Genomic DNA, 14,554 nt, shown 5'->3' with positions numbered 1-14,554 from the left:
TTATCTATATTAGTCCACTATCCTCAATGCTATCATACCGAAACAAACGTCTAACTATATAACGTCACGCATTACAAGGCTCAGTAAGTACGAGTCCTTCCAAGGCCTTAAAACTAAGCGAAGACAACAAAGGCCGCGACGGATGACGCCAACCAGCCAAGTGAAGTCGTGAATGCGGCTGCTCCATTCTGGTTGGCGTTGCCGCCGCCAGGGGCAGTAGACGTAGAGGCCGGGCTGCTCGAACTTCTGGTGGAAGACGATCCACCACTGGAAGCTCCCGACGAAGTGGAAACAGGGGCGAGAGTGGAGGTTTCTACAGCACTGGTGGCAGAGAGGGAGGCAGTAGCAGTTCCCTCCTCAACGGTAATGTAGTTTCCCTGCAATGGTCAGATGTCAGCAAGTTATCATGGGAAAGATGGAATGCTTCGTTGACGTACAGCTACGATTGCTCCAAGGCCACTATCTCTTGCGTACGCGTTGATGTCGAAGAGAGAGACACCAATGTTCGGCTGGGAGAAGTCAGCGGGCGGGGCGAATGATTCAGGCTGAGCGAAAAGGAGGAACGCATAACTAGAGCTGACGGTCAGTTTCAGGGTATGTGAACGAGGCAGAGGTTCTTACCGGTGGGGGCCGCTGCCTGCAGGAGGGGCGGGACCGGCATACTGGGTGATGGCAATCGCGGACGCGTTAGACACCGCGTTGTCTGTAGATTGACATGTTAATCATGTAACGTTTCCGTGGCGAGCATACTTACTGTCGATGGTAACACCGTTGACCAGCCAATGACGGGTAACGCCTGCGGACTGGTCTGAGCCAACAGCGCCAAAGTCGACCATGGCCAATGTGAAGGGTCCCGACAAAGAAACCGAGCTGTTCGCTGGAGTAACAGTGATAGCTGGAGCAGGTCCGACCTCTACATCCATGCTCAGTACTTTGATCATTGAAAATAAATGCTATATATTACGAGCTCTGGTCAATGCTTGGCCTGGGCTAGCGCCTCCGACGCCTTCAGTAAAATTGTCAACGTGTTCTCGCTCAAGATAAATGAATACCAACCCGCATAATCAGCTACAAGAACGGCACTCGGGTCGAAGGATGGAATGCCCGCGGGCACGATGCCCGCTTGCTGGAAGTGCGCCTTAATGGCCTCGACTTCCAACGCCGGGTTGCTGGCGGACTGGGCGACGACAAACGAAGCAAGGGCGATGGGGAGAACAACGAAATTGAACATTCTGGTGAATTTGAAGGAACGAATGTGGTGGTTTGAGTGAAAGAAATTAGCGCAATCGAGTTCGCTGCGAAAAGATTTTGGCCTGCCAACGAGGGCGGCGTTCTTTGAAAGATAGGGGGGAAACTGTGCCAAGGGCATTGAATCCAGAGTCGATGATAAAATACAGCATATGCATAAATATAAGGAAAGAATCTACGAGCCTCCACTACGCCCTCTCCCCATCGTCGTATCAGAGTTCCGGCCCCATATGCCACCCACAACATTCGAGACTGCCTCCGTAATCTGACGCTGTTGAGCTTGCGTATGCTTCACGTAGAATAGGCGAACGTGGGTCGAATTCCAGATCCCCAGGGGCGTCATTCCGCGGACGTAGATCTCACCCCATATCATAGATGTCAGCCATACGATTGACGAGTCAGACCACTGTTGAGGAACATGTTAACATCGCAAGCCACCAGAAAAGCTAGACACGTACGACAAATTTCCTTGGTGCAAGAGGTGGTTTGGGAGGCAGGACACCTTGTAGAGACACGCTACCCAAGAAATCAATAATCGCGGTCACCGAAGTGGGGTTGTTCCGGGCGGCCTGTATATCTTGCACCTTAGGCAACAGTTCTGTAATGAGGAGCATGATGCAGTCCATCGGCAATCTAAAACGCGTGAGCATCTATTTCACCTCAGCTTCAAGGTATGCAACGTACCCTTGCTGCCATGATGTTACCTACCAAAAGTAAACGATGAGCACAGCGATTCAGGCCACGAAGCATTGGATATGTACCCATTCTTGCGTTGGTATGAAACCATTCCGACCCACTGCCGCGGCAGCTGCAGGATCAATATTGTCGAGCGACATAGACCTTCGCTCTTTCATCTTCCCGCGAGCCTTTTCCGATATCGAAGACGCAGGTGTGCCGTTCAGCGGTAGAGTATCCGTGCTATCAGTCCGTTGAGACTCCGGTAGCTGCTCCGTCGAATTCGTCCGTTGCTCCTCAAGTTCCATGAGTCTGACCTTCTCGCTGTGAGGATCCCCCTCTTCGATGTCCGAGGCGCGCATCTTGCTCTTTTGATTACCATCCTTCCGCGCCGCTTCCTCTTTCACAATACGAGCTCGTTTGATGTCTCTGAGACCCCGAGCAAGTGTGAATGTGCCCAAGTCCTCGAATGCTTTATGCGAGTTCAATATATTGTAGATCAGATGGGGGTTGTCGGTCAGGTGGTAGAGAATCACTGAGTTGAAGACTTCCAGCCTGCCGCGTCATTGTCAGGCATAGCTCCCTGACGAAGGAAGTCAAACGTACATGAAGAACAGCAAACGTGGGTGACCCTCGTCCGCAAGCAGAAATAACGGGTTCGAAAATGAGGTAAATAGCTGTAGGAGGCGAGCAGACGACGTGACAGTGAGATTCTTGAAATGCGGGGCGCAATTGGTCAGGGCGATGATGAGGGCAGGGTAAATGGAGTTCAGAGTCCCTGATGTGGTTGCAATTATAGCGTAGATCGACTGAGCAACACAATAACCAGACATCAGAAAAAAACATCGAACAAGAAAGCTGAGATCACGTACGTTAACGATAAAGTCTCCCGCTGTGCCGCCCGTGTGCCATTTCGCGGGCAATTGGGATTTAATGGGGTTGCAAAGAACACGTCCAAAGGCAGGCTCCGCAGACAGCGTTTGGATAATGTAGGAGAGTGCGCGACATAGACCGTGTTGTTCTGGACGAAAGAGTTTACTACATGGCATGGAAATCATGGGTGCAACTTACCAGTCTTGTCTTTAATCTCTAGATTGTAGCATAATATATATGCCATTAAATCCATACCCCTCTCAGATTCAAGTAGATAAATACGGAATTTCTGTTATATAGTTGTAAGCGTCATATCAGGATCTCGAAGGAAAAGGTAGATTGTACCTCATTAAGCTCAATCATCTTCCATAAGAATACGACTGTACGACATCAGCGACATCGTGTGAGCACAGAATAAACGACCTTACCAGTCTCAAACATATATGGGACAGACTTCCGAGCGCCTGGTAGTAAGTTGCTCATGTTGGCGATCTGCTGTTCAAGAATGGCGAAGATGCCATTGAATATGAACGCGAAATCTTGGACCCTGTGCTACAGATTCATTCGTCACGCCCTGCCGCAGTGTCTGTCAAGTAATCGGCCTGACGTACCAGCTTCATCAGGAAATAGCGAAAGGCATTTGTACGAGGGGTTGGAGTCGGGGGATGGGTTTCATCCGTCTTTGACGGCTTGTCTCGAGCGCTATCGCTCTGGAAGTCCAGGAGTACACAAAGGACTTGGAAGCACATAGAAATCAAGCTCGTACGGGGGTCCTCGCCTTTAAACATCAGGTGGTTGTAAGGCAGTTTCCCGGCAACGCTGCTGATGGTCGACGATCCGTATGAGCTGGCGCTCATGGTGGTATTCAGTAGTGAGCATAATATTGTCAGAACATCACGTCGCGGTGTCTGCTGGACGAGATGCAGTGTGTATAGGGAAGGTTTCGTGAAGAGCGATGAGGGCGGCACGTATATTTGTCTTGAGAGAAGGACCAGAATTAGACGAAGGACTTCAGTTTTGTTACCATCGTATGAGAAGCTGGGTCCGGGATCTGATGTTGATCCAACGCCTTTCTCCCTGTATGTGGGGGTGAGGTATGCAGTATATTTCCTGAGAGGTAACATACCAAATGACATAGTTGATTTTGTAGTGGTCGACTTGTAGCTTAGGCGGAAGAGTGAAACCACAACAGAAGAGCAGGTCGATGAGGCAGCTAAACAACCGTTCGCCCAATGATGGTAGAAGTGCTTTTGGCTTCGTCCCAGCCTGTTCTTTTGGGGATGTGGGTGATCTCGCATCTCCGTTCTCACTATCATCGTCGTCATCAATAACAAACTGGGGCGCTTGTGATTCGCTCTCTTCGTGAACCTGTTCCGCCGCCTGCTTCTTCCACAGAACCTCCAGCTCGAACACACTCGCTTCACCCTCAACCTCGAACACCACAGGTAGGACACGTTGGAGGACACGCAAGCAATTGAGGACCTCCTTCGTCGTGTTTCGTTCCGCCGAACCTGTCCCCGACTTAATCAGAGAGGTGGCATAAGCCGTGACAGATGCGGTCGTCGCTGACGGAAACGTGTGATCGGAAACGAGATTGAATAACCGAGAAGAAATGACACGAATGAGGGTGGCGACGTTCTCTGGGGCTTCAGCCAGAGCGCGTCGTACTGGTGAGATAAATGATTAGCGTTTCGCAACTGGCCCCATGAAAGTAATACCATACTATCGTTGGGTGTAATTAGAGAGAAGACATCCGAGGCCGAGTCGAACAGAACGACGTACTAGCCCAATGTCAATGATATTCAGCAATCAAGAGTATAGGAACTCACTTGGTCCCAGTAACTATCCGTTTCAATGATATTCTAGGGTGACATGAGAACGGCAACCAGTCAGGAATCTTAAGGCGTACTCGTGTAGTCGCTAACTTAGATATCCCCCCGGGCTGGCTGCGAAACGCCAGCTTTGGCTCGTCCCCAAGCAAGCCAAACGGTGCGGCAAATTTCTGAGGGAACTTGGCAAACATACGGACCAGCGCCGTTGTCAGTATCACTGAAGATGAGAGTAGAGGGTATGTTATATGGCGCAGCACAGCCACTGTAATACGTCAAGGGCGTCTACTAAGCTCTTGAAAGTGAAGTATGATATGTGATATTCCTGTCGTAAATTGTGCTGTCGTACATTCAGTGGTACGTCTATATACAATGTTGAAATACAAGCTTTGCAATGCAAGGTATGTCGGTGGGTCCCATTGTTTGTCATGTCATGCAGGGGAATGATTGGGAGGGTGCAATGGCAGCGTCGGGACACGGTCGCGACCTGGGATTTTGAGAAACATATCGTAGAATGACTCGTATGCACCCTGCGTGTCATCAAGTAGATCCCTTAGCAGGCTCTTTTCCCTATCTGTGTCACCGTATTCATTGAGTTTGAAGTCGAATAGGTCCTCGAGGGGGTCTGGATTCGGTACTGGAGATTTCGAAAGGAGTCTGCTGCGGATGTCCGATTGCACTAGCTGCTCAACTCTCGGCAAAACTAAACCTCGCCACTCCTCCCAAACCTCAGTGTCTTTCGGAAGTAAAGAGTCTAGTATCCCCCGGGCGTAGCGGTCGATTGCGTCGACCTTGAGCTCGGAGTACGGCAGCCCGCAGAGCATTGCAAACACTACCGCCGACGTCCTCGTAGGCATTTCCACCTTTGAGACCCGTTTGCCCGTAGATTCCTTGAGGGGTATGTTCTTCATCAGAAGTCTTTGCTGCAGCTGATCCTTGTCTATGGATGAGATATACGCATTGTAGATCCATGAGATGGCGAGCGTCGTAAGGAACATGATCTGTCCGAAAAGACCACTGAGTGGAATGAGGAAGAGCTGAGCAATAAACTGGACGGTCAGCGACATCGCGCTGAGCCCAATTTTATTGTACCCCTCGTCCTTGCTGTATTTAACGACAATCTTGCTTTTGACGATGTAGTTGATAGATGCTTCGGTGCCTCTGCAAACGACAAAATGATCCCGATCATCCAAGATTCCGTTTCCGGAAGGGGAATGAGGAGAGGGTCGAGGATGACGAAGGAAGATTTCCGCTGAGCCAATCAGGTAGCACGCCACGCCATTGCAGATGATGCCATACAGGATAACACCGAACGCAAACCACTCGGCAGACAACCCGCACAGAACACAGCACGCGAGGTTCATCGAAATCGGGATCGAGGCGATGGCTACGGACCAAAGGGGGGATTCAGTCTCGTCGTACTCAAGCCGAGTCTCCGTCGACGTCCCCGGGGTTCGGACCAAAAAGTCTGCGATGGTGACGTTCGTCGTTGTCGTGGTACGCTGACCTTCCTTGCGCGCTTCGGATAACATCGATGGCACCGCTTTCACTTCACTACGACAGTATTGAGTAAAAGTTTGTGCAACATGCCCCGTGTGGCCCAAGGCAGTGCCAGAGACGACGCCTCTGAACTTCGGCCCACGTTTCCCATCGAGTCCAAGCAGCGTAGCTGGGTCATCGTTCACTCCAGGATAAATTCCATCCCAGAAGCGAGAAACGGGGAGCTTGCCGAAGTGCTTGGCAATGGTGTACGAGCCGGGCGAGTTGTACCACCCCAGCCATTTCCGGTACTTGTAGAAAGGCATGCTTTCCATGGCCGAAATCGCCTCTTCTCCTCCAAGGAAACCGACAATGCCACCGACATCGAGATTGAAGTCTGACTCGCTCAATGGTTGGAGCATTCCGAGGGCTGATAGATTGGCGCTGAGTTCCATCGCGACCAGTGGCAACAGAGCTCACTTACGGCTGTTCGATAAACCACCTGCAACCGTCTTGGGGGGCTGCAAGGGAAGAAACTGAAAAGCTCTGTCAACAAGACACCGCAATATATACTTGCCTGGATTCTCGAATGTGGTGCATCAGAACAATAAGCGCCTTTACATCGTGGTAGCACGATCGCTTGTGGGCACAACCACTGTCGCGTCTGCGGAATCAATTTGCCCAAAGCCTCACGTTACGTAAGCCCAAGTACAACGACCTTTGTAATTTAATTTATGCACTGTAAGCGACATCCAAGGAATGTATCTACATACATACAATAGAGACCTAAAGAACAACGCAGCGACTCCATTCGCATGGAAGGCAGGGGACGGAAGACGTTGCTTACAACCCTCAGTTTCAATCGATGTACGCTTCAATTTGAAACAGCTGTTGGACAAGGATCGATCCAGATTCGCGGAGCTGCGCAACATAGCCGGTTAACAGCCGTGTGGGCATGGGCATGGTGAGATGTAATGTTGTAGCCACAAACACTCAGTAAAGATTGAAGTAAACAATATGAATCGAGCAGCGACCAGACTGCCGTACATATTCACCGTTCGGTATCTTGTCTCATCCGTCGTAAGGGCAAGGCGGTATTGAGGCATAACACGCCAGTATGAAATCGGGAGCCTGAGTGATCATCCAATCAAACAGGTTGTCAGCCTAACACATCTAACCGGCCAACTCTCTTCACCAGTAGTATTCACAAACGGGCTTTGCAGCAGAGGTCCTCAAGGATCGAGAATCTGGGTCGGCATTGAAAGTTTAGTGATCAATGAGAGAGCACTCAATAGGGTTATTGCATGAGAATTTTCGTCGTGGTGGTCATTGTCCATATCTGAATGCAAACTACGTTCGCAATGACTATCTAATACTTTTCGGATAGGACTGTCAAAACAGTCGGTGAGACTAAACGCCACGAACTGAACGGAAGTACTTACTCAACGTGATAAGGGACGTCCAGCCAGTGAATGGGTGACTGTCGGCGGCGGTGTTAAGAACTTGCCAGAGAAACTGCAGGCAGGAGGGTGTACTAACCTGCGCTGACCTTCACCTGTCATGGCGTTATACTGCTCCCACACATACCCTGTTCGTTCATATTCCTACAGCGAATCACCTTATATCAATATGCATCCAATAAGATAAGCTATTCGGTCCCTTACCTTGAAAACGTTGTTTATGACATTCTGCCTCAACTTCGTATATATCTCCTGCGCGTGGGCTTGGTGCGGTCCTGGTTGCTTCGCATATGTCTATCGCACATATGTCAGTGAGCCCCTCTGCTGGAGAAGGCAACGACATACTTTGTGTAGAGCGCTCAGGGCAAGATAATTCATCTGGATCCATATTGGTCCCTTCCAGTAATTTTCGCCTTTGCCAAACTCGGGGTGTGAATGCGACAGACTGCGAAGGCCGTAAGGTGTCCAAAGATGGGCGGGATCGCGCATCAGTGACAAAATATGGGGGAGATGGGGGGAGTCGGGGGGAAGGAGTTGGAGTAAGAAGGGGAACAGGGAGAGGTAGCCTTTGTGACAGACGAAGTACGATTCATCTAGAAAACTGGAGGGTTAGAATTGATCAAGCGACCACTGGAGATATCACTTGCCTTCGTCATTCACGCCTACGTCGCAGTACATCTTATCTTCCTCGCTCCAATGAAGGTCTGGCAAATAATGAGATTTAGCAACCATGCACAGCGTGCACACATACATGATTCTTACCCTCGATATTCCCAATGATAGCCTTCTCGATCTCGATGAAGGTTAACTCATCATCAGTTTCCCCAATGAACCCCGCAATCTGCTTCATCGTCCTGGTGAAGAAAGCCATCCACGAAATCAAGTCCAGATGCAGTTCGCCTGCATGTGGCGGACCACGAGGGTAATCGTCCATTCCACTGGTCAAGACATGGGTCTCAGTCCGCCCTCGCCATCGATAAGCTTCCGTTCTCGAGCGTGCTTGACGACCGTACTGTTTGATTTGTCCTCGCTGGGTCCGTCGGAACCAGTCATAATGTCTCTTGAGAGGTTTGTAGATAGACTTTAGGAAAGCCATAGCATGCTCCGGGGATTCAAGGTATTTACCTCCAGATTTAGAGCTGTCAGTTCGGAGAGGTATCTGGGACCCTCCGACGGAGTAATCCATGCCAAGGTCCTGTGATGAAGGGCCGGACGATTGGGCTTTCAGACGTTCAATGAAAGCGGTCACAGCGACGGTGAGCGTCGGAGGATTTGCGTAAGTCGGGACTTGCGTCTGGAATTCCACTGGGACCTTGCTGCGCGCTTCCTCTCCAAGAATCTGTTCACGAGCAACCCAGCCGTCTTCATCAATAAGGCCAATCCAATCCTTCAAAATCTCTAGACTGAATGAAACATCGTCAGCAAGCGTTCACCTCAACTAGTCAGGACAAATATACCTGAAATCGTTATCCCATTCGCCAATATGAAGAAGATGGAATCCCTCGTCCCTGGATCACGAAGTCAAGTACTGCCTCAGTGCGCCATGTCAATACATACCAATAGAACCCTCGGGGGAAGAAACTACGACTCGGAGTAGCTGTGAGCAGTGCTTTCGGTTCCGTAATGGTCGGTCCGTTGTCGAAATTATGGCTGGAAGTCTCGTCGTCTTCGTCCCATTCATGAGCAAACCCTCGGTTGACAATAGAAGTGCCATAGAAATATCCGACACCTCCAATGAGATTGGCAGTGATATCTCGGGAGAAAGATTCGAGGGAAGCGCGGTTGGAAATGGGGTAGTCGGAAGGGATGGGGAAAGTCGCTTGAAACCGTTGTTTGTATGATGCAACCAGTGCAGGAATCCCTTGATCGAGTATAGAAGCTGTTGAAGTGTGTCAGCATACATTCGTGTAACCAATAGGCGCAACACACGGCTGAGTTTCTGTTTCGCGCTTCCACTGTCATAAAGGACGTCAAACTGGAATGGACCTTCGAACATCTTCTGGTATGCAAAGAGGTTACTGCTAGTATAGACTTCGTCGGGGAGCTGTAGAGTGAATGATGGATGCGGCGGTGTGGGCGATTCCCGGTACGGTTGGAGGACACCTTGGGCGCGCTTGATCAAGTTATTCATGATAATGTCTACTCACACATTAGTGGGGCTAATATGAGTCCTTCTGCGCGTACCTTTGGCTTTCCATACGTCCCCTGGCGGCACAGTGAGCCCGAGATAGTGAGTCTTGCCTATGCGCTCTTGAAACTCTTCGTAATAAGGTCCCTCAGTTGGTGCGACGTTGTTAGGGCCTAATAGATATGTCACTCTTAAATAACGCGAGGAGTAGAGGTCGAGACATCCGTACCATCTACAATCTTGAGGGTGAATTCATCCAAATCGGGGGTAGACCCCGAGAGTTTAACGGGTCCCTCCAATCCCTGTTTATTGCTGTAAGCTGGATTCTTGAGTTCAGGCATGCCAGCTCACGTTCTCGTCCTCATCTGTCTCCATATCCAGTCCGCCAATACCTTCAAGCCCGAAGTAAAAGATGGTAGAGATACTGGATGGCGTAGCTGCACGGACATTATTCTAGCACCCAGGACTAGAAATTGACTTGAGACTCACAAGGATCAATGGGTTCACCCTTGACTCGCGCGGCCCAGCTTCCCCCATGATCACCACCCGCAACCTTCAAGAACTCGGTCGTGATTTTGACGTTATTACGCGTGTCCTTGATGACTTGCACTCCACCCTCACTGGGGTCATATTCCGTCCACGTATAGCTGGCAAGGTTGTCCCCTTGATCACACGCATGTCTGGTTTCTTGGTAAAAGTCATTCAAGTGTCCGGCATTCCAAAGGAAGTACATACGACCCAAGGATTGGTAGTCCTGTGTTCCAAACCACATGAGGCCGGTCATGAGAGATTGCGGGAGACGCGGGCGCAGCCCAAAGTACAGGTTCGGTCTATACGCACCCCATAGCAGTGTATCGTTCACGTTGTGAGCCAGCACCACTGGGGTTACCAGCAGCAGGCTGAACAGCGTCAGCATTTCGGAAATAGTAGAGTGTCACTGCATACGAATTCGACTCTGGACACGGTGGCAAGTCATCACGTGACGATTGCCAATTCCGTCCAAGGCGGCTGTTGCCGTTGAGCGCCATTACTCCCACGCCAATACAGCGCGGACTGGCTGTGCCGTTCCGAGGCCCGTGTCCACAGCCCCGGTAATCATCAGCACCTGTCCCGCTCGTTCTGGACAGGCGCTACAACCGCTTCACGCTACTGAGCTGTATGACTGCTATTAATACTCCCATCGTGGAATTAATGCGTGTATTGGCTGCCGTCAGATGATTCTACACTGTGTCAATGGCCGGAGCTAGACAGGATTGCTGTAGTCGATTAATGTTGTCTAGGTCACCGCCCCCGATATGTCAGGGATGGGACGCACCTGTGATGGGAAAGGCTATGCCCCCACAATCTATACTAAACGTGCGTCGTCCGAGGGACTCATAAATTATTGCGTCGCCGCCTCACCTTTCATTTCACTTTCACTCTCACAGCCCTACACCACACTATGCCTGCGACCCAATTTGGAGACAACAGCACTGTCGTCGGTGATCCGAGCCCTCCCTTGCCCACTACGAAAGATCACGTAGATGATGGCTTCCATTCTTCTACTTCCAATGGACATGCGAAAGGCAAAGCCAAGCTTGATGAATTCATCACAACGGCAGACTACATGTCGACGGACAGACCTTTCTTCGTGCCTATTGGCAAGGACGGTTTGATTGCAGCACTCCAGAAGCTTGATGCTCAGCTAATCAAGGTTTGTACCACTTCGCCTAAGAAAATGTCCAATCTTAATGTAACTAAAATGATACACTCAGTCGGGGAGAAACAAAGTTCTGTCTAAGAAGGTGATTCGTCATCTCCAAGATCCATGTTAAAAACCGCAATTGTTGACTTCAAGAAATAGGCACCTGTAGATTGGATAGGCAAAGAAATCATGCCTGGCCAAGTTGGCCTCATTAATCATGGTGGTACTCCAAAGATCTTGACGAGACCGGGTCGCTACCCCGGCTTCCCCCTAAGAAACTGGTGGGCGCGCTCGTGGGCCGGGGTCAAAGGCCGTAAGCGCATCTGTGATTCGTGTAATAGACACACCGTTAACCTGTTTTATAAGTCTCGGATACTGTCATCGAATTCCAAGGTCTCACCGTGGTACAGGTATCGCAGAACCAGGCAGCCGTCATTTCTGATCCGCAGAACCACATCTTCGTCATTCGAAATGGAGGGTGATTTACTTCTTCCTTTCTTGCTCACCCAATCTCTAACATTTTCCCAGCTTCGTAGCGATGGCCATCGAGGGTACCTATGATGTACTCTCGATCGTCGACCAAACACATTTGCCTGGCGTCGTGAAAGATCGCCTCACTGGCGTGACTCTAGGATGGACCCACGAGGTCAAGATGAAGAGCCGTGTTGGTGCCGCGGAAGAGCGCGAATACGTCGTGGCGACATTGTAAGCACCACATCTCGTTTATTTTTACTCTCATGATCTCACATCAACACCTTCTAGCTTGAATATCCCAGCCAGCAATTGTGCTATTCTTCAACGCGGTGACGACTTGGAACTTCTTCCTGCTGGACAATCTGTTGTCACCAACCCCAGCGTCACTCTCCGTGGTCTGTACACCTTGGGTGAGAACCAGCTGGAGATGCCAACGAAGGACATGTGCGTTCTTCTCTCTCTCGATATTCCGACTCTCAACTTAACACTCGATTAGCTTCACTCGCGACCAAGTGCCCGTCAGCCTTACGATCTACTTGAAATGGTGACTTCCCTTCGCTATTTCTCTGTGGCAGAGATATTAAACTATCACCAGGCAACTCACAGAGCCTCTGAAATTGACTACCCACGGCTACAACACGCCCTACGACGCCCTGCGTGATAAGACCCAATCAATACTTACACAGATCGTAGCCCACCTTGACTATTCGGCTATGGTAAGTGACATTACCCCTTGGGAATTCAGATATGAGACCAGTTTACATCTAGGTCAAGCAACGGTCATTGGGTCCTGATAACATGCAAGAAGACCCGTCGTCGGCGTTCTTGGATGCGTTGAGAACCCGCGCGATGGATGAGATGCACGAGGCTGCGTTGGAATACGGTATCGTGTTGAAGGATCTGGGTAAGCAGACAGAAATATAACGGTGACGACTTCTATTTACTCCAATATCCTAGCCGTCATCGATCGTCAATTCAAGGGAGAAATTGCATCAACCATGGACAAACTCACTACGCGTGCCTTGCAAGCTCAGGTGGAAGCCGCGGTAAGAAGACTTGAGCTCGATCCCCGATTTCCTGTGCTGATCGGATACAAAGAATGTAGACAGAGAGAACAGCAACAAAGTGAAGCAAGAAGAGGGTGCTCTTGCTGTCGCTCGCATTAAAGCACAGGCCCGCAATACAGCCGCAGACGCTGAAGCATACAGCGTCGTTACTGCTGCAAAGGCTCAGGCCCAGCGACTCAAGATTGAGGCTGAAGCTCAAGCCGAAGCGACTCGCCTAGCGGCCGAGGCTGATGCACAGGCCATCAAGACCAAGGCAGAGGCAGACGCACAGGTGGTTGACCAATTCGCCAGAGAGATGGAGCTCAGGCGTATGGAGGTCGCGCGTGTCAAGGCCTTTGGCTCGAAGACTATCTTTGTTCCATCCGAAGCGCAAGGTTCACAGATGGGTAGCGCAATGGCGCTTGGTATGGCCGCTGGCATGGGTGCGGACGCCCGACGTGCAGCCCAGTAAATGATGTAATCAGTGAAGCAAAGTTCAGTAAAGCTAGTACCACTCTCATTTCCCCCTCCTATACACTCCTTTTTTTACGGACTATATTTATTTGATGTATTCCGAAGCCTCGTAATATCCAATAATACTCAGTACATAAGCAAACGGGTATAGTAAATAAAAGATAGTGGATTTCCGGTGGTTAAGTACATCAGTGAATCGACAGGGAGATCTTAACTACAAGGCTCTAAAATGATATTCTGAAGGATGGTGCATTCCCCTGTTAGGAGACAAGTGATACGCCCGCTGAGGGTAGGATGGGGTGCTATATGTAGTAGCCTGGTAGTTATTAGGATAAGGTGTGATCTTGCAAGCTTCTTCAACGTGGAAATATGAAACAACAGTCCCACAGACACCTGTACTAATGTGAGCTCGAAGAAGGTGCTTCGGTGGTGGGGACTTACCAATCAGCGCAATCAAGCACCAAAGCGCGAGGGTCAATCCTCCAAAGCTGCATGAAGATGGCAGAGCTTGGTAGTCCGTGCAAAGGGCCCCTCGGGAAATGCGTAGCGCTGCGTGGATAATTGCCACTATAGGAATGTGCATTCAGTATAGTATTGTGAAACCACCGATAGTGAACTCACCGAGTGCGAGGAAGAACAAGATGCCGAACGTCCACATGCCCTTGATATTTCGACGAGAGATAGGATACCGTGTACGAACATGCGTGTAAGCAGCGATCGCCACCGAAACTGCGAACACGCCAAAAGCAAAGGTAGCAAGAAACGCGGTGAACGTTGGGAGCGGGCTGAGTGCTAACAATCAGAGACTATGTTAACACGGAATTGACCGGGTGGTGTATCGTATATACGCACTGTTCGTCTTCAACAAGGCCGTCAATGCAATAGCAATCAAGATAAAGTCACAAACACAAAAGAAAGCTGAGTGTCACGCATGATTAGTTGGAGAGGAGAACGGGGGCGAATGAAGTGCGTACCTAATAGCATCTCTTCAATTGCAGCATGAGGGAGCTTAGCCATGATGTACCAGACAGACGGCGTTGGGGGAAGAAGAGGAGAAATGTGGGGATGGCGTTGCAAAAGCACGGGTGCTTCTGCCCTGAACATGTAGAGGAGGCTATTTAAAGGAACCTCTGTGGGTTTGTGGAAGATTCACGGCCACGCAGCTGTGGAACGTCGTGCCACCC

At 50.2% G+C, this 14,554-nt stretch overlaps 6 protein-coding genes across 6 annotated transcripts; 1 reads left to right on the top strand and 5 right to left on the bottom strand.

Moving 5' to 3' along the window:
* Positions 1-113: 113 nt before the first annotated feature.
* PC9H_001167 (uncharacterized protein) lies at positions 114-1,231 on the bottom strand (the record flags this gene model as incomplete). Its single annotated transcript, XM_036770818.1, has 6 exons — positions 114-377; positions 438-570; positions 622-703; positions 755-913; positions 965-1,006; positions 1,057-1,231. 6 exons carry the CDS (start codon positions 1,229-1,231, stop codon positions 114-116), a joined length of 855 nt encoding a protein of 284 aa, XP_036636663.1.
* A 192-nt stretch (positions 1,232-1,423) lies between these two features.
* On the bottom strand, positions 1,424-4,819 carry PC9H_001166 (uncharacterized protein; the record flags this gene model as incomplete). The annotated part of the gene is made up of 14 exons (XM_036770817.1): positions 1,424-1,654; positions 1,707-1,881; positions 1,933-1,952; positions 2,010-2,478; positions 2,530-2,732; positions 2,796-2,944; positions 2,995-3,085; positions 3,142-3,176; positions 3,225-3,348; positions 3,408-3,873; positions 3,923-4,463; positions 4,520-4,577; positions 4,626-4,658; positions 4,706-4,819. 14 exons carry the CDS (start codon positions 4,817-4,819, stop codon positions 1,424-1,426), a joined length of 2,709 nt encoding a protein of 902 aa, XP_036636662.1.
* Positions 4,820-5,056: 237 nt separating this feature from the next.
* PC9H_001165 (uncharacterized protein) lies at positions 5,057-6,559 on the bottom strand (the record flags this gene model as incomplete). The annotated part of the gene is made up of 1 exon (XM_036770816.1): positions 5,057-6,559. The coding sequence occupies one exon, from the start codon at positions 6,557-6,559 to the stop codon at positions 5,057-5,059; it is 1,503 nt and encodes a 500-aa protein (XP_036636661.1).
* A 914-nt stretch (positions 6,560-7,473) lies between these two features.
* On the bottom strand, positions 7,474-10,608 carry CWH41 (Processing alpha glucosidase I; the record flags this gene model as incomplete). Its single annotated transcript, XM_036770815.1, has 14 exons — positions 7,474-7,493; positions 7,547-7,584; positions 7,644-7,708; positions 7,769-7,858; positions 7,910-8,165; positions 8,208-8,268; positions 8,327-8,967; positions 9,022-9,072; positions 9,122-9,443; positions 9,494-9,706; positions 9,749-9,865; positions 9,922-9,994; positions 10,044-10,129; positions 10,182-10,608. 14 exons carry the CDS (start codon positions 10,606-10,608, stop codon positions 7,474-7,476), a joined length of 2,460 nt encoding a protein of 819 aa, XP_036636660.1.
* A 525-nt stretch (positions 10,609-11,133) lies between these two features.
* Positions 11,134-13,368, top strand: PC9H_001163 (uncharacterized protein; the record flags this gene model as incomplete). Its single annotated transcript, XM_036770814.1, has 11 exons — positions 11,134-11,385; positions 11,447-11,476; positions 11,536-11,689; positions 11,743-11,854; positions 11,905-12,081; positions 12,139-12,294; positions 12,347-12,394; positions 12,446-12,566; positions 12,619-12,754; positions 12,808-12,896; positions 12,949-13,368. 11 exons carry the CDS (start codon positions 11,134-11,136, stop codon positions 13,366-13,368), a joined length of 1,695 nt encoding a protein of 564 aa, XP_036636659.1.
* A 216-nt stretch (positions 13,369-13,584) lies between these two features.
* On the bottom strand, positions 13,585-14,474 carry PC9H_001162 (uncharacterized protein; the record flags this gene model as incomplete). The annotated part of the gene is made up of 5 exons (XM_036770813.1): positions 13,585-13,763; positions 13,812-13,937; positions 13,992-14,162; positions 14,223-14,288; positions 14,345-14,474. 5 exons carry the CDS (start codon positions 14,472-14,474, stop codon positions 13,585-13,587), a joined length of 672 nt encoding a protein of 223 aa, XP_036636658.1.
* Between the last annotated feature and the right edge of the window lie 80 nt (positions 14,475-14,554).

Source organism: Pleurotus ostreatus (genome assembly GCF_014466165.1).
Source record: "Pleurotus ostreatus strain PC9 chromosome Unknown scaffold_1, whole genome shotgun sequence".
In the NCBI taxonomy this organism is placed as follows: Eukaryota; Fungi; Basidiomycota; class Agaricomycetes; order Agaricales; family Pleurotaceae; genus Pleurotus; species Pleurotus ostreatus.
Note: the sequence above shows the minus strand (reverse complement) of the source record. Positions and strands in the feature narration are given on the sequence as shown.